At 32.3% G+C, this 19,085-nt stretch overlaps 2 protein-coding genes across 5 annotated transcripts; both read right to left on the bottom strand.

Moving 5' to 3' along the window:
• Positions 1-800: 800 nt before the first annotated feature.
• Positions 801-4,986, bottom strand: LOC18038510. Of its 4 annotated transcripts, none has more exons than XM_024182407.1 (7): positions 4,549-4,986; positions 4,050-4,207; positions 3,517-3,579; positions 2,020-3,273; positions 1,825-1,893; positions 1,552-1,750; positions 801-1,376 (listed from the first exon to the last, which is right to left on the bottom strand). In XM_024182407.1, the coding sequence occupies exons 3-7, from the start codon at positions 3,556-3,558 to the stop codon at positions 1,306-1,308; spliced, it is 1,635 nt and encodes a 544-aa protein (XP_024038175.1). In that variant the 5' UTR covers positions 3,559-3,579; positions 4,050-4,207; positions 4,549-4,986; the 3' UTR covers positions 801-1,305. The 4 variants fall into 4 exon arrangements, with proteins under 4 accessions (XP_024038175.1, XP_024038176.1, XP_006429012.1 ...); XM_024182408.1 differs by having other exon boundaries at positions 1,825-1,890; XM_006428949.2 differs by lacking the exon at positions 3,517-3,579 and adding an exon at positions 3,405-3,472 and having other exon boundaries at positions 963-1,376.
• A 6,392-nt stretch (positions 4,987-11,378) lies between these two features.
• On the bottom strand, positions 11,379-16,907 carry LOC18039882 (type I inositol polyphosphate 5-phosphatase 8). Its single transcript, XM_024181480.1, has 11 exons — positions 16,792-16,907; positions 16,238-16,271; positions 16,044-16,128; positions 15,852-15,923; positions 15,391-15,472; positions 14,838-14,942; positions 13,994-14,468; positions 13,716-13,912; positions 13,499-13,607; positions 13,194-13,342; positions 11,379-12,431 (listed from the first exon to the last, which is right to left on the bottom strand). The coding sequence occupies exons 2-11, from the start codon at positions 16,238-16,240 to the stop codon at positions 12,152-12,154; spliced, it is 1,557 nt and encodes a 518-aa protein (XP_024037248.1). The 5' UTR covers positions 16,241-16,271; positions 16,792-16,907; the 3' UTR covers positions 11,379-12,151.
• Positions 16,908-19,085: the final 2,178 nt, after the last annotated feature.

The raw sequence follows: 19,085 nt of genomic DNA, 5'->3' as shown, positions 1-19,085 counted from the left end.
AATGCAAGTGAATCGTCTAATAATTGACCTTTTATCAATCATGCGCCAGATCTTCCTTTGACTGTATATTGTCTTTTCACATGGCCATCCAAGTCCAACCAAGAAAATTTTCATTACTAAAATAGTTTGGGTTGCAATAAATTTGTGCCCTCTAGTACAAGCATCTTAGAACCAGTGAATTTTCACTATTTCAACCCATGATGAATTTTTGCCCATTGATAACCACTTAATTTAAGTCCTTTTTTTTCCCCAATATCGATGCATCCTTAGATTTTATACAGCTTATGACATGCTTATAAAAGTACTAATTATAGCACTAATTATCTAAGCATGCTACTGAAACCTTTTACAATTGCAAAACGTATATATTCTGTCAAAGAAAATAGGTATTTTGTATGCAAATAGACTATAATCACAAGCTAATATTTCTTTATGCACAGAAATTCTACCTAGAAGAAAATTTTGAATGATAATCTATACTTCAGATATATATACTCGCAGATGCATAAAAATTCAACATTTCATTTCTTACACTTTGTTAGCAAATTGTGGACACTTGCAAATAAATACCTCTGCCCTTCTACTCCTGGTAACATGGTACTATGTAATTATAATCTGGAAGTTAATACACGTAGCTTTGAACAATCTAGCAAATATAACCAAAAGCATACTTACCACAGTGAATTTGAATGTTGTTGCTCTAGGGAAAACACAGAGACAACAAAAGTGAAAACAAAATGATTTTCTACCATTAAAATACTTTCCAAAGTTTTACTATAAAGGATTAGTAATGTCGCCGCTAATTTGGCCAACTAGATTGAAGGACTTGTGTCAAACTAATTAACCGTGAAAAGACTTGGTGATGCTGACTTCTGCAGAACCAACTCTAAAGAGCTCAGGTTATTCTCTGTCATAACAACCTACAATTTCTAACATGATTTCCATGGTTGGAATGGAAAAAGAAACTATTAAGGATATACGTTGGATAAGAGATCGCAGAATACATTCATAAACTTCCTTTCTGATGAGAAGTGAAAACATTGCAATTTCATTCTTAACCTTAGATTCAGTTACAGAAAATTAGCTGCTATGATCTAATAAACCCATAAGAAGGTCACATTCTTTCTCAAAGGTTGATATCCTACTTTCACAATGATCCCTAACCCTCAAGTTAGGAGTAAGAAAAAAAATTCAAGCCCTTTAATTAGTGGTGCAATCACCATTAACAAGTACAACGTGTTGCCAAAAAAGCCACTCCTATGCACAAAACAAAACATCCTAACTTACAATTTGGGGAAAGCTGCTTTATGACAATTGCTTCCCTTCTTCCTTCCCATATATACGCTGAAGCTCACGGGTTGCAGCTAGAAAGGACTCTGAAAAAGAGCAGGAATAGCAAATGTAAGGTAATATGGTGAATCAACAGAAATATCTTTGAAATAAAAATAAGGCTTTTCTTTTCTTCTTCTTCTGTTTCCATCAGAAAACAGTGGAAATTTGTAATATCAAAATGGCAAAAGAAATACAATTGTATTAGATAGCTCGCATTACCTTTCCATAGACGGAAGGACTTCTGGTTGATTGGGGAGCCAGTAATTGTCTGAATAACTTCAAACAACATATTCTGAGGTGTGCTCCTTAGCTCTTGGACAATCCCATATATAGTCTTCCCATTTTCAAAATAAATGTGATTGTTTGGGTGTTTCGTTTTGCAACCAGCATGACGCTCAAATTCATAAGCATTAATAACCTATAAGAAAAAGTTGGTCAGCCAAGATTCAAGCTCCAAACTGCCCTTCATAGAAAAGCTAATGAATAAACTACCTTTGAGTAATTACAGGACTGACAGCTACACTGATACCCAGAACCTTTAATAACACCACGGAGCTCCTTCTACCAAGCATAAGAAAAGCAGCATGTCACCAAACAATAAGCTAATCTAGAAGATGACCAATAAGCACTAAATACTTATCGCAATAAGCTAATCTAGAAGATGAACATTAAGCACTAAATACGTACCTCACGTGACCAGGCGATATACTTAACAGGAACTCCATCCAGCATACCAGTCGATAGCAAACTTCTGACATTTGAAGGAAAGTTGTTTGAAGTGACCTTCTTAGATGGTTTTAGGTCTTCTTTCTTTCTTGAGTTATTTTCAGCACCAGAGATGGTTACATGTTGACTAGACATGAGTGTATCAGCATTTGATTTAACAAATGCTTTCTGATTTAATGCTTCTGATGTATTGACAGAAGATTGGCCAATCATCACCCCATAAGTAGATAACAGCGTCCCCGAGGGATTTGCATCATCATCATCATACCCCCCAAAGGAAATGATAGTACTCTCTCCCTTATTATATGACTGTCCAACTGATAAACTACTTGTATCCTTATTATAAGTGTTAACCATTGATATGGTACTGTCATCTCCTTTGTTATAAATGTGACCTGCTGATATAGCATTCTCCTCTACCTTGTTGTAGGTTTGACCCATAGAGATCATACCATTGTCCTCCTTGCCGAAAGAATGAGACATTGGCAGGCTATCATTATTCTCTTTGTATGTCTGACCAATCGATAGGTTATCATTCGCCTTGTTATAGGGTTGGGCCATTGATATGAAAATGTTATTCTCCCTAGCAAAGGTATCACCCATAGACATAATATTAGCATCACCTTTGTTATAAGCAAGACCCATTGATATAGAACTGTCGTCAGCCTTGTTGTAAGCATGGGCCATTGATATGGTATTGTTATCTACTGTATCATAGCCATGTCCCATTGATACTGCCATAACATTTTCCGAGTCTTTAACCTGGCTGACCTTTACTTTTCTAATCCCATAACTAAGACCTCCCCTATGATCTTCCTGTGCTTGTGACATAGATAGACCAAAGGAAGAATCATTACCAAATAAATCCTTTCTTCCAGGATCAAGTTTTTCTGCAGTAACTGAAGTAACATTTCGATCATCAAGATTGACAGCTCTGGTTGTTGGAGAATCAAATAAACGTTCACCAAAAGGGCCAGAGATGGAGTGGAAACTGGAAGTATGACCCCATGCTGGAACATTCGAGTTTAACAATCCTGAAAAAAGGTTGCTGCTTGGAACTCCTATTGCCTGTTTCTTGTTGGGGAAAAGCTCGGCCTCAGGACCTTCCATGAACCACTGATGAGAACGCTTTGGATCAAGTTTAGAGGAATTATCATAGGCCATCTCACCATCATTCAAACACTCAGCACCCTTTGCCATCCAAAAGCCTTGATTCTGTGAGGAAAGTAACCCTATAATTACTTAAAGAAGAAGGTTCCATGATATGATTATTATGAAAGAAAACAATGGAAGCACTCAACACACATCATTAAAATATAATATGAACTAAACTATGACAAACATACCATCAAAGCTCTCTCGCTCCTTATCCAATCGGTACAACTGTTTTAGTTCTAATACTTACTGATAAAAGCTGACCAAAGAAAACAAAGAAAAATTCATGGTTAGAAAGTTAACCTGCAGTGTTATACCATACTGTTTCTCCATCTTCCCACTCATGGCTTTAGTTCTAAACTACTTCTGTTGCCAGCCAAAGTCAAAACCAATAACTAGGAGTCACTTAAAAGTGCTCGCTCAAAAAAAAAAAAGAAAAAAAAAATGGTTACATCAAAATCTTTTACCACCATGCAAAGAGTAAGAGATACCGGAATTAACTTCAAAGATAACTATCAATAATAAATTCAACACCCATGGTCCTTCAAGATTGTTAGAGACATACTTACCCTCTACATGAATTGATAAGCAGGGTGAAAACAACCTAGACCATAAAAATGTTAACTCCCACTACCTTGTCCTCCCAGAGCAAGTGATTATACAAATCAAGTAAGTGTTGGTAATCTAACCATGTCAACCATGCAAGTAGGAAATGCAATCAGTGTAAAGACTGAAAAATATCCATAAATAGTAACATCACAATTCTCAGATTACTGAAATATGCACTCAAACTTTAACTTCAAATCAAAATGTCATCAGAAAGAAGCGTAACATACCATTTTGCCACTTTTCTGTCAAACTTCCTTTCAAGTTACTTTTAAGCTCCTCCTCGTTTCACTGTTAGATTCAACAGCTATATATATTCACACCCTTCAAAATGTATACCATGCCATTGAGGCCATTGATTGTTCGACGTCAAATACCAAATAACTGACTGCAAAAAACACAATCAATCTTCGAAAATTTAGAACGCCACTAGATAGACTGAAATTATCTGCCAAATGCAGTAATATTATCAACAAAAACTGTATTGAAAAAATCAACACACACTGTTCAGTGAGTAGTAAGTAACTGTAAATTATATATATATGTCAAAAAATGTTTAAAATCAAAATGTTTATATGCTAAACACCGTACAAGTGTGACACTCAGTGGAGATGAACATTTAAATCGAAAAAGACAATCCTTTATTTATCTACAAAGATTATAATACCCTAAACCCTAAGGCTTTTGAAAATGAAAACGGAGATGGAGAGAGATACTCATTCGAAGTACCTGTAAATAGATACACTCAATGGCCGTATGATCTATGATCGGAAATGAGGAAGTTTCCGACGGAAAGACAGCCGGGGATCGTACGGACGAGGATCTCCGGCGAGATCTAAGAAGTGGGACAAAGAGAAGAAGAAGAAGAAGAAGAAGAAGAAAATGCTTTTATTAATTTATTATCGGATTGAGATATTTAAGGTTTTTGGTGTGTTTGAAGAGGAGTGAGCTGATGATATAGACGGTGGTGCCCTGCACGATCGCGATTCAGGACCCGTAGAGCATGATCTCTGCCGTACACGTGGAAATTGGACAGTGCGATCTTGTCCGTTCACTGTCTAGCTTTACGCCAGTTTGAAACTTGAAAGTGATGTGGATGCGTCATGGCCCCCGTGGGCGAGCCAATGAGTTCCCATCGTCGAGTCAAGGATGCGTTTGTACTTAATGACTGGGTGGAAATTGCACTTCTATGCGGTGTCGTCCGGGCATGATTATATAACGGGTGACACGTGTTTTTGATAAATTTAAAAAAAAGTGATATATTATTTAAAAAAGGCAGTGGCTACCTTAGATTAGTTCTAAGATAGACCATCCATCACAGCTATTGGATGCATATACTTAAACTTAAAAAAATTGTGACAGAGTGCATCCAATGGTTGTGATGGATGGTTTACCTTAGAGCTGATTTAAGATATCCAAACCCTAAAACTATTTAAAAATGCTCAAATAGGTGATATTTTGTTAACTTTAATATTAACTTTTATGGAAATAATAAATTAATTATAAGATAACACTTTTATCCCTAGAATTAATTATAAAATGATACTTTTGTCCTGTAATAGTTACAAAATAATATTTTTATCCCTATAATTAGTTTTAAAATATATTTTTGTCCTTATTAAATTATATTTATTTTTTGAATAGAAGAAATTATAAAAAAATTGCATCTAAGTCTAATTGACAGGTTTTTTTTGTTAAATCATACAATTTTTAAAAAAAAATTCTTGTTGAATCAAATAAAATTTTCTTATTAATTTTAACGGCAAAGTTTGATATAACAAGAATTTTTTTTTAAAGATTTGTTTGATTTAACCAAAAAAAAATGTTACTCATACTTAGGTGTAATTTTTTTATTTTTTTCTATTTAGAAAATTAAAAAAAATGACTAGGGGTAAAAACATATTTTATAACTAATTGTAGGGATAGAAATGTAATTTTGTAACTATTACAGGAGCATAAGCGTTATTTTATAATTAATTTAGGGGCAAAAGTATCATTTTATAATTAATTTACTATTCCTGTAAAAGTTAAAGGCAACGTTAATGGATTGTCACTTGCTCGAGTATTTTTAAAAAATATGTCATTTTTTTTAAATTTTTCAAAATATGTGTCACCCAAAGTGAGTCTTATATAATTAATTTAGTGATGAAATTTGAAAAAAGAAAAAGCAATTATCCACTAAGATTTTTTATTCCAATTGTTACAAGGCAAAAAGGGAAAGCCACCAAATTGAATTAAATTCAATTATCCACTAAGCACCTCTCTTTTTTTTCCGGCTTCTTAAAAAATAAACAGTTTTTTTTCTTTGCAAAATTTCATCCAAATCTTATAAATATATCATTATTTCACTATCATCTAAACTACGTGAGAGAATTTATCAGAGTATCAATAGAATGATTATTTTACCATTTTAATATAAAATTACTATTTCACCCTAACTGAATGGCCAAAAAATTAGATGACTTTGGTTATTCTTTGCAATTTAGCTATTAAATAAAAAATGAAACAAAATAACCAAAATTAAAACAAAAAATAATTAAAAGAATTAAAACCCAAACCTAATCCCAAACTCAATCTAATAACCAAAATTAGGGGTGGGCACGGTTTGGTTCGGATCGAAATTAAGTAGAACCGATTTAAATCGGTTATTTTATCAAAAGAACCGAATAAGAACCGAACTCAATAAGAGCCGAACTCAAACGGATCTTTTCGGATCGGTTCGGTTTTTCAGTTCTGGGCCTATTGAACCTATTTTGAAATTTCAAATTTTTAGCCCATTGGGCCTCATGAATGTAATAATTTTTTTCAATAATTAGTTCTTCCTAATTTCATTACAAATATTAACAATAAATACAAAGTATTCAAAACACATTTTATCACTAATATCTTACTAACTACTAATAAGGTACTCACAAAATATGAAATATTAAAATTTCAAAATACATAACCAAACTCCAATACTTCATCTACAAAAACATAATCATAATGTTGTAAAGACAAATAAAAATAACAATAATTACATCTTACAACACAAAATAAAAAGAAAATTTAGAAACAAACGCCAACAACATTCTCCCATCTTCATCAATATCAACATCAACTTTAGGTATTTTCCAACTCAATATTTGGATCTATAAAAAAAAATTTAACACATGTCGATTTGAATAAAATCTAAAATTAATTTGGTTTTTGGTTCAGCTAAGTGAACCGAATACCGAACCGACATTTCGATTTTTTTTACAAATCATATATTTTGGTTTTTTTTAAATAAAAACCGATCCGAATTAGAAAAAACCGCCGGTTCGGTTTAGTATTTTTAAAACCACGGTTTTTTTGCCCACCCCTAACCAAAATAAAACCAAACACTAAACCAAAGAATTAAAAGAATTCAAGCAAAGCACTAGGGAAAAAAAGAGTAAAAGCATCATTAGCAACAAGACACAAAGCTAATAATCTTCAATCTCATTCAAAACCGAATTCAGCCTCTTCTTCTTTTTTTCCTTTTTGATGGTTAGCCTCTTCTTTTTCTCCAACAGAAATTGTAGTCTCATCTCTTCTTTTCGAAAAAATTTTCTCTTTTCAATCAAATAAAAATTGCAACCTCTTCTCTTCTTAAGATTTTTCAATCACAATATGCCAACATTGCACCCCGCCACTAGGGATGGCAATGGGGAGGGTAGGGGAGGGGATTGATATCCCCGTCCTCATAAGAATTTCTTAAAGGAATCTTCGTTCTCTCTCCAAATAATAAAAATGAATCCCTGAGGTCCCCAATCCTCGAAAAATTTCTAAATAACTAATACATTTTTAGTTTCTAAATTTGATTTAATCTATTAAAATAAAAAATTTAAATAAAAGTAAAATTTGATAATATATCCTAGTAAAGTTTGGATGTTATAACTTTAGCTTTTGCTTTAATTTTTGTTTTATTAGATAAATATAAAAAATTTTGGGCCAAGCCCTTTTGAATAAGACCTAATTAAATAGTAATTTAGGACTCCAATTTGTTAGTTGAGCTTGAAAATTTCATAGTATATTTGTTTAAATATTTTAATATTTGTTATTTATACTAATATTTAATTTTTTATAATTTAGATTTTATTATTTATTCATTACTATTTATAAAAAAATAAAATTAGAATTAAACCACATCATCAGTTCACTCCATCGTGCCTCACCACACCAAGTTACTGCCACTGTTTATTGTTCACCAATCATGCACCTTTTTATTATTATTTGATTATAAATTAAATAAAATTTAATTTTGATTTTGGTAGTGTGTGGCTCTTGAGTTAGGGTTAAGGTCGAGCATTTTTCTTTCAATTGAATTAAAGGATTTTCATTTTGATAATTTGTGGTGTTGAATTTTTTTATTTGATGTAGGGTCTTTTTTATTTGTTAAAATTAAATGACAATTTTAACCTTCTAACATTAGTAAATTTCTAACAAAGTTTAGACGGCAATGGAGGAGTAAAAATAATGACAACTTCACATGGAGTTCTATAAAAAAAAATGTATATTTTTTAAAATGTGCGAAAAAAAGAATGATTGGTGGATAATTGCCCAAATGTTTTTTATGAAAAACCAAACATTGAAGATCATTTGTAATTTTAGTCATTTCCCCCTATTTTATTGTATTTATAGCCAAAAATATATATTGTTTATTTATGTTATTCATTTGGTATTACTAATCCTCTTTTATGAAATCAAAACGATTAATAAATTGTAGATAATTGAATTTTTAAATTAGGGGCAAATTAAAACTTTTTAAATTAACTGAGGTATTCTAGCTATTTTAAAACTCAAATGAATAATTTTCATAATTTCAAAACAATGCCAAGGCTTATTTGAAACTATGATTCAAAACTTATCAAAAGCTTCGTGCTGTGGCCATTTTCTATAGTGTTTTTATGAAATTAGACAACTATAATTTAGAAGTTACAGTAAGAAAGTATATGGTAAACATTAACTGTTGTAGTTTAGTAATTAAGTTGATTTGATTTTATATTTGTATGATGAAAATTTATTATATCTTTACTAATTTTATCAAAATTACTGTTTAAGAATTATATTTGCACAAATACCTTAATTTTATTTTATAGTTCAGTTTTTTTCTATGGTAACAATAGTTTAAAATTTACCACACCTCAACATTAAACAAGACTCTAGAAAAAATATTTAACCTTTATTTTTTTATATGTCTTTGTATATTAGAAGAATAAAATAGTCAACTTAATTTCATATCAAAATAATTTGAATGTTTTCTTCAAGGCAGCCTTGACAGTCAATGGACCTTAGTTGTAAAAGAGAAATTAGAGGGGATTTTTTCGATTGATTTTGCAAACTACGAATATCATATTTGATTTAGACAAACAATACGGACTTAACTGTAAATTACGTATTAATTAGTGGGTTTGATTAGAAGGTAAGTGGGGTGGAAAGATAACCAGCAGCTGTACATGGATGTTAAACAAATGATGGGCTTTCGAGAGATATTAACCATGGGCTTCAAATTAAGGTGTGACGCTAATAGCACCTGATGATCCCTCCAAAAATACCCCTTGGTTAAGGTGCAATAACTGAATATCTCCTCACATGAAATTTATGATGTGTTCACCTTTTGCTTTTGGATTAGTGAATGTAAATGATTTCCATACTCATAAATATCGTTAACTTACCAAAAAACATGAAAGAATGGGAATAAATTTTGGGTGGGGCCCAAAAAAATGAAATGAGGAATGAGACTCATTTTTTTATGATGTGAGAATAAAAATAGAAGAATAAGAAGGGAGAATGAATCGACATTTTTACCATTAAATAAAATTAAATTTTTTTACCTCATTTAAATAAATAATAATAATAATAACAACGATGATGATGATAGCAACAACAACAATAATAACAATTATTATTATTACTACTATTACTTTATAATTATAATTATAGTAATAGTAATTTGTAACAGTAATAATTTATTTTACTAATATAATAATTTGTAACAGTAATAACAATGGTAATAACTATATTAAAAATAGTTATTATTTATTTTGTGAATGAACAAATACATAATTGCAATTAAGGATATTCTAATGATTTGCAATGGTCAATTTTGATTTTAAGATAAAGTAAGCACATTATGAGAATACAACACATTCCGATTCTAATTTCAATAACTCAATTAAATAATTTATTTTGATTTTCATTTCTCATTCCGATTCCAATTTATTCTAATTTCACCTTATTCCAATTCCTGCCCTATGGAGAAGTAAACGAGCCACTAGAGCTTACGAATTGGATTAAGATAACTTTTGAGCTTTTAAATATCTTGTGCTATTTGTTCTTTAGTGCGCGTGTATAATTAAAATTTAGGAAAATTATCAGTCATATACTCTTAAATGACACCCATATCAAACGCGTGTGAACACTTTTCAAGTGTATCACTCGTATATCCTAAGTTGACAAAACACTTTTGTTGTCCACTAATATGTTAACTTCCGTTTGCAAACGCTGACATCATAAGGGTAATCTAGTCTTTTAAGATGAACGAAACTTTGATTAACAAAAACGACATGTCATCCCATTTATCTATTAAAAAATGACATGTCATATGATAGATATTAATAAAAATGACATGTCATCCCATTTATCAGATAATTGTTAATAATTGCTAAAAAAAACTACTTTACAACCGAATCTACTCTTCCAAAATTTAACCTAAATTTTTGAAAATCTACTTCTCCAAGCTCCAACTGGAATTTTTTTATGGTACAATATGTATAATTGTAAATAATATGTTGTTAATAATTTTTTATAGTATAATATGGATATTTTTTATAGATAATTGTTAATATTATGTACCATTAATAATTCATTTTTTAATAAAAAATGTATTATTAATAAAAAAATAAAAAAATTGTGTATTGAAAATTTACGTTAATTTTTTGGGTAAATTTATATTTTTACCTCATTTTGAGTTTCAAGGGCGAAATAGTCAATTTGCCATAATTCTGTTAACTTTCTAACAGAAGTTAATGGATTGGTGGACGGCCGAAGTGTTTTGTAAACTTAGGATATACGAGTGATACACTTGAAAAGTGTTCACACACGTTTGATACGAGTGTCATTTAAAGATATGTGGCTGATAATTTTCCTAAAATTTAACTATCTTTTTCTTTTTAATTTATTAACTATTTATTACTTGATTGAATTTTATTCAGAAAAAATTCAGATCATGCGAGAATTCTAATCAGAAGGAATTCGAGGGATTCATTCTGGGAATAGTGTACATTTAGTGGTTAGCTATTATAGTTTGTGTACATAAAATTAAGTCCGAATAATGCTATATTTACAAAAAAAAAAAACATAAAATTTAATACAAAAATACATAAGACAAATTGTTATGAACTTATTTTTTATATTCGAGTGAGTATATGCTATTTTTTGTGTTACTTGTTATGAACGTATCATTATTGATTAAGTCTAATGCATGATAACTCATTTATTATGCTTTTAAAATAAGACAAATTGAATGATGTATATTGACAAACACGCTGAGAAAACTTGAAAATTGCAAAATTTTTCAATGATGGATGAGATACAGTAATAGCAAACAAAACTAACAAACGAGGCAAGTCTTTAGGGAACAAATGCTCCATCAACTCACATCTATGCTCCCTCTAGACACCCTCTTTTGTATCCCAGTTCTTTCTGCAACAGAACTTTTCTTACATAAAAGCCATCCTCCTTTTTGATTTTTACACTTCCCCCCCTTCAATCAAGTCTCTGTCTAATTCTCTACCCAAAAACAAAATAAGTTAAAAAAGGAAGAAAAAAAAGTAAAATAACTCTGCAAAAAGCTGGATCACATTCTCTTACACTTAACCAGAACTGAGCAACACTTGATTAGTTCCAAAATGCAAATGCGTGTGACACCTGTGCCCAGTGATCCAGCCGCTTCTATATTCATTCCTTTCTTTAATGTCCTTTTTTGGCTTATAAATCACTCCCCTGCTCCATTACCAACTCATCCAATCATCATGCTCTTAACTTCCCATATATTTACAGCAACCCCAATCTTCATCATGCGTGCCACGAGCAAGCATGCACCCCAGTCCCACATTTAAGTTTAATTATATCTCTCCTTCTGATCTATCACGGTATTGCCTTGAGCTAATAGCCTATACATGTTTCCATATGAAAATCATTACCCACCAGACATGCCGTCCCAAACAGCTAAAAAGAGGCAGGGACAATGCTTATCTCGGTGCTTGTGCCGAGTTACCAGACTATCTCACAGCTGTAATTTCACTATTGCACTGTGAGGATTCTCTCGTCAGAAACTGTGTGTTTTGTCCATGTAGCTTTGTGGCCTGGGAAATATCAGGAGTTCCTCTGCTTGGACTTTGGCCACGCATGAGGATGATAAGGCACTGTTTGTTGAAACTTTCAACGGGCAGGACTTGGGGTTAATGGTGCGAGGCTTAGGCTTGTTTGCTGAGTTTACTTGTAGGGAAAAGAAAGAATAAACTGGTCTGTGGTCTGAGAATCTTGATTCTCCTCTTACATAACACAATTGTTTAAGTCCTTCGCCTTTCCACAGTATCCGATCACACCTGCAATTGTGTCCAAAAAGTTGTTGCAGATTAGCTTGTAAATCTTTGTAAGCAATCACATATTCAAAGTGTTGTCATACAATAAACATGGTCGGTTTGTGCATGTTGCAATAGATAATATTTTAGTGGGAGGAAAGGAAATCCATTTACTTGCCGACTTAAATAAATCAACTAAGGAAATTATATTAATATGAAACCTTGATGGATGATGTTTGCCTAATAATATTTTTCACATGGTCTCCGTCGGAAATGGTCACTAAGACAAAGTATTCACATGATTATTGATTACTTTTATGACAATAATTGTGGCTGATCAATTTGGCATTGAAAAATGGAAAACAAGAGGCATTAAAAAAACATTTGAAAGTCTTGCAAACACTATGTGATCCCATTCACAAGTCAGCTCCCACTGTTTTGATTTGATACCCAGTGTCCCCAGCACAACGACTTAGAAGATGATAAAACTATATTAATGACGGTTTCCTTAATTTACATTTTCTTATCAATCAGAGGTTCATGTTCAAGTAATGAACAAATTACACAGATTAGTTTATTGTTAGTTTCCGACAACTAACAAGTTGCAGAGACAATAAGTAAAACATTTATTTAAAGAGAATAGATGATGAAGGCAGCTTAAATCTTGCTTCTGACTTAATAAACCTCTAGATTCCGCCAACTTGGAATTAAATTAGTTCCGATTCTCCATTTAATTAATTGAAATTGATGCTGGATAGGATGAAGCAGATAAATTTGAAATCTTACCAGGCAGGAGTGCGTCGTTTTTCTTTAGATTTAGACGTTTGAACAACGTAATGGTCAGAATTGGTGATGTATTTGTATGTTGGGGGAAAATATATATCCCCTTCCTCCCAGCCTTCAAATACTCGACCAGCTCTTTGCTCTAACCGTAACTGTCAAGAAACAAAATACACATAAACATTAGACCTTTCAAGTGTAACTATTATTATTATTAATCCACAACACTGCTTGGGGCAATATCATACAACAACATAACAAAAATCAATTAAAATGTGATAACTTGCTAATTCACATATTTAGTCTCTTACCTGATCTTTCTCTAGAAGTGCCTGCCAGTCATTTCTCTTTAGCTGTTCATGTGTGTCACCATAGCCATTTGCAAGCCGATAATTCAAATCCCCGAGCCAAAAAATTACACTAAATTGAAAAGGAAAAAGGATAAAAGAAAATAGTCTTTAGCCGAAAGAAGGAAATGAAAATATTATTTAATAGAGAAACAAATAAAAAGAAAAAAAGTATACTCACTCATGTTCCAATATGGTTTCAGGGGGGAGTGGCTGTGCGGGATCTATATATGAATGAGAAAACCTTGTTCTCTTTAATATTTGTGCAACGTCTGAATTCCTTCTGATCTCATCACCTTCTTTCTCTCCGGAGGCCAAGTGCGTACCGACGAAGCAGAAAGTTGTGTTGTGCAATGTCATGCTAATTGATATTGAACCCTGTTAACAAAAATATCTGTAAGAATGATTTTTTTATTACTGATATTTTTATATGACCAAGCAGAAGAACAACGGACTCACCTTGTTTCCAAGATAACCCATAATGCCACGGCCAACAGATGAGACCTTCAAGTTGCTAATATGTTTATAAAGATCTGCTCTAACCCATATACACAAGAAAATCCCCACCATTTGCTTGCTTGCTGCTAGGCAGTAACGACGCCGCATAGGGCTGCCGGATTTGCATGTTGAGCTAGGCGAGTCTTCTTCAGAAGAGTTTGAACTTGATTGCAAACTTAACAATCTTTCAAAATCTTCTTGGCCAAGTTCATCTTCCAATGATAGCAAGTCAGAGAAGCTAATTCTGGGCTTCAAGCTACCTTGCTGGTCCTGGTCAGTCTGTGGTGAAGTGGCATTGTTGTAATATTGAGAAAGTTCTTGGTCAGTCTTATTGCCGTTCAAAGCTTGACGAATAAGAGAGAGCCACTTGGCAGCCGGCCCATTGTCCTCTGCCCCTAGTACGTTGCCAGCATTTAGAGGGACAATTTCTTGGAACCTAATGCGAAAAATAACACATTAAGTAAAACTATCAAAATCAATCAGCATAGAAGGGATTACAGTATTATAATATATAATGAAACTTCCAAAAGAATTGAATGAAGATGGGGTAAAAATGAAGAAAAACAAATGGTGGGCAAGTGGAGTGCTGGTGGGGAAATTATTGTTGAGCTGTGGAAGCATGATAAGGTGGCACAAAAAACGGTGCGTCCGATCATTTTCATTCCAATTTTTGAACAGCAGATGTTTGACAAATTGATAGAGTAGGGCTCCAAACCACTCATTACTTTGAAAATTCCATCAATTGTCAATACAAAACAAGAAGATCAAGCAAATTGGTCTAATTTGTAATGTAAGCAACGCCTACCCAAGAACATAAATGTCAGCCGGAGCAGTTGACTTTAGCCAATCTCTTAAGTTCAAATCCTCCTGGGGTGACTTGCCTCCGACATTCCATGTCCCCACGAACGTTCTGTAAAGTCCAAAACAGAACCCAATTATTGTTATTTTTTTATTTCTCCTTACCCCAAATCATAAGAAACCAATTGCTTTAATTAGTTTTAACAAATCTCTTTTTTTTTTCTTTCTTTATCTACAAAATTAATTTACAAGTATCCAAATTAAACCAACCCAATCTTTATAGGGAATGCAGTATGCATTATTTGAGATCAAAAATTGAGAAAAAGACGTTACTTTTGAGAATACTTTTAGGCATTTATTAAGTATAGTTACACTTAATTTTCCATTAAAACTAAATAAAAGAGCGATTAAAAAATGATTATGATAATAGAAAATTTTAAAAAAATAATAATAAACAAAATGTAATTTGTAATTAACAAGGGTATAAGTGTCTTTTAAGCAAGAAAGATAATAATAAATAATAATTCAAGGGTGCAACAAACGGAGTCGCCAATACTTACTTGAGGTTGACGGTATCGGTGACAGGTGGTGACTCCGGGACGATGGCTGACTGTCTAATCGCATCAGCTTCCTTCAACCAGCCTTTAGTGAAAAAGAAATAAAACTCCCAATTAGGTAAAAAAAAAAAGTAAATATAAAATATAATAAAAAACTCGCAAGCCAATGAAAAGGCTACATGCCTATATGCTACGGAAAACATCAACCTAGTTTTGATGTACCCGTGTCTCCCGGCGTCCACGTGGCAATCAAATAATCTATCCTAACGGGACCCAACCAGGAATTCACTGCTGGGTCATTCACGTTTTACTCTTACAAGTCCCATCGTTAACTCAAAGCCGTCTAATCACACGGCTGTGAGATGTCCCCCGGCCCCCAGTAACCGGAGAGAACCGCAATTATAAACAGTGAAATCAAAACAGTGTCGTTTCGGATCGATATATAAATAAATAAATAGAAATACCTGAGAAACCTTCCCGTACGAGGACGTAGTAATCGTCGTCTGAGCAACTGTTTCTTCTCTCACAAGTTTTACCTGTTGAGTGTCAGAGAGAGAGAAATTAAAAACAAGATCTCCCAGTAATTATCCGATATCGCAAACGATATAATGGCACAATTAAAACCCGAGATATACGTAAGAAATTAAATTTTTTACCTTTAACTGCGTAATCGGAGTCGAACTCGTCTGCTCCGCTTTGTATATTGAGCCATTTTCTCGCCACTACTTTTGGCCACGAAGACTGAAAAAACCAAAAAAAAAAAAAAAAAAAAATGGGACTTGATACTTTGAAATACAAGAAACCGATAAACAGCCGAGATGCCGGGCAAGAGTTAATAACATTAACGTACCATATTTGCTATCGATCTTCCAGAGCGAAGATCACTGCGAATCAAGGCAATTAAAAGACGGCAGAGCCAATTAGAATCTCTTAACGGAATATATAGTTTAGTTCAATTTGTGAGGATATTTGTATATTTTAATGATTTAATAATAATTGAAAGTCCTCGACAAAAAAAACAAAACGGACGTTAAAATGGCGTGCACAAAGAGTATTATAAAACAACTAGTTGCAGGGGAAATGGAGACAGCGAAGAAGTAATACGTTTAAATTTGAATATTATAAAGAAGACGCCAGGTTCATTCTTCGTGAGACTTTACAGAGAAGAGAAGTTCATGTATTATAAACAAATGAAAAGATTTGAACTTTTTTAGATCTTCGTCGAAGGATTCAAAAGTTTTCTTTTTAGATAAAGAAAATTAAAAGAGGCTGCACTTGGAACAGGAGATTTGAATTGGAAAGATGAAGCAGCTGAGTAGTGAGATCTTGATGATGATTTGTGAAGACATTGCTAGCTAAATTGGAGATAAATAAACAAGATGCTTAAGTTATCGAAAAACTTACAAATTTCTTTTTTTGTTTGGTGGGTGGTCACGGTGAGTGATTGAATGAAACGACTGTGTTTTGCGCGCTTTTGGTTGGCCGAGGAGAAAGAGAAGTGGGGGAATGAGAGAACAAGATTTGGGGGCGTTCCTCGTAAAACCAAAAAGGAGCTGTGGCTCTCAAATTTATATACGAGTGTCGGAGTAGAGAGCGGAGAAAGGGGGAGGGTGTTGAAGTCAAACGATTTTTACCTGGGGGTATTTTAGTCACTTTAGGAAATTGGGTCTGCCTAGGGTTGGTAATGGGACGGGATGGGATGAGATTTACCAATCCCAGTCCCATCCTGTATATGCAAATGGGATGAAAAAACTTTCCAATCCCGTCTTTATATTTTTTTTGGGACAAAAATATGTCTCAATCCCGTCCCAAAAGAGATGGAATCATGCGGGATCCCATCCCAATTGAAAAATTTTTCATTTTTAATCGGTAATGAGACGGGATGTGACGGAATTTGTCAATCAAACTCTCGTCCCGCATATGTAATTGAGATAAAAAAATGTCTCAATTCCGTCCTAAATTTTTTTATGGGACAAAAATATGTCTCAATTCCGTCTCAAATAGGATGGGATCCCGCAGGATCCCATCCCATTGGGAAAAATTGCCATCCCTAGGTCTGCCGTTGCTAATCTTTGACTCTTCATTTTTTCTCATTAGTGGTGGCGGTACTAATGGAGTGTGATATGTGCTTATTTATTTTAGAGATTCTGTTTTGTTAAGCCTCCTAATTCATCCACAATTTTAGACGGGCCATCTAATCTAATCTAATGATTTTTATTAATATTTTTATTTTTTACATATTTTTTTGAGGTAATATGGTGATGAAACAAATATTGGGTGAAAAGATATGCATGCACTTCTATATTTTGTTTTGATAGTGCCTTTGGTTGAGATCAATAGTCTTCTTTTTATTGTGTGATGTTTTAATTAATTAATTAATTATCGATTACAAAACTCAATTTATAGATGAATGAGAAATTTGTTAAGAGATGTCTCGATAAACTATAGTCTAGTCCGAGATCAATTCGAGAATTTTACCTTGATGTAATATAGTTAAAGGCTAGTTCAAAATGTCATTTTTAAATCAATTCTTAATAGAAAGAGAAAACGTACTCTTATAATACACAAAGATTTTAAAATCTTTAATTTCAATTATGAAATAAGTAGAAATCTACTATTCAACCAAAGAATGATTAAAAATATACTTTTAATAAAATTTTAACAAACCATTCTTTTCTATTCTCTCTAATGTTTCCATTTGTAGTTGAGAGAAAAAAATTTCCCTTATAGCTAAATTTTTGAAGTGCTCAAGAATGTGAGAATTAGATTAAGGGAGCGTTTACATTTTGGATTAGAATGGGAATCCAGGGATTAGGAGTGAGGAGTGGGAGTGAAAGTAGATTGTTCTTCCACTGGAATATGAATATAGAATTGAAACTATAATTCAATTTATGTGTTTAAATTGTCTTGAATTAGGAGAAAATAATTTTAAATTATAATTTTACCATTATTTAAAGAATTATGTTTTTAATTACAAAATTAATAAAAAATATATTTGAAAAATAAAATATTTATTTTATTATATTTGTAAATTAATAATAATTAGTAAAATTATCCACCGTCCACCCGTTTTTTCTAACTTTTTCAAAAATACACAATTTTTTTTTTTGGCTGGAATCCACCTGAAGTTACATTTCTTTTCACTTTTCCACTTCTGTTTGGAGACCGTTAAGAAAACTAACGAAATATTGTGTAAATGACTTTTTTACCCTCAAATATAAAAGATAAATTATTCACTGACCACCTTTTTTTTGTATTTTTTTAAAAATACACAATTCTAAATTTTTTTTGCTGAACTCTACTTGATATTATATTGTTTTGCACATTTCCATCATTGTGTCGTTGTGAAATGACAAATTTACCCTTATGATGTCAGCAAAATTCTAACGGTGTTATAACAAGAGTAGACCAATGAAAAAAAGTAACTTCAGATGAAGCACTGCAAAAAAAAAAAAAAGATTTGTATATTTTTGAAAAAGATGAAAAAACGGGTGGACGGTAGATAATTTTCTTAATAATTATTAATATTCTTAATTATGTAAATCATATTTTTTTATTGATTTGAATTTGAATTATGTAAATAAAAAATTATTAATAATAGCAACACAAATGAAACATTATTATTGATAATATAATACAAAATTAATATTTTCTTAGAATAATTTTTTTTATTAATTAAATACATATAATACTATTAT

Source organism: Citrus clementina, unplaced genomic scaffold (genome assembly GCF_000493195.1).
Source record: "Citrus clementina cultivar Clemenules unplaced genomic scaffold, Citrus_clementina_v1.0 scaffold_6, whole genome shotgun sequence".
Classification (NCBI taxonomy): Eukaryota; Viridiplantae; Streptophyta; class Magnoliopsida; order Sapindales; family Rutaceae; genus Citrus; species Citrus x clementina.
The sequence above is the reverse complement of the archived record's forward strand: the minus strand, read 5'-3'. Positions and strand labels throughout refer to the sequence as shown.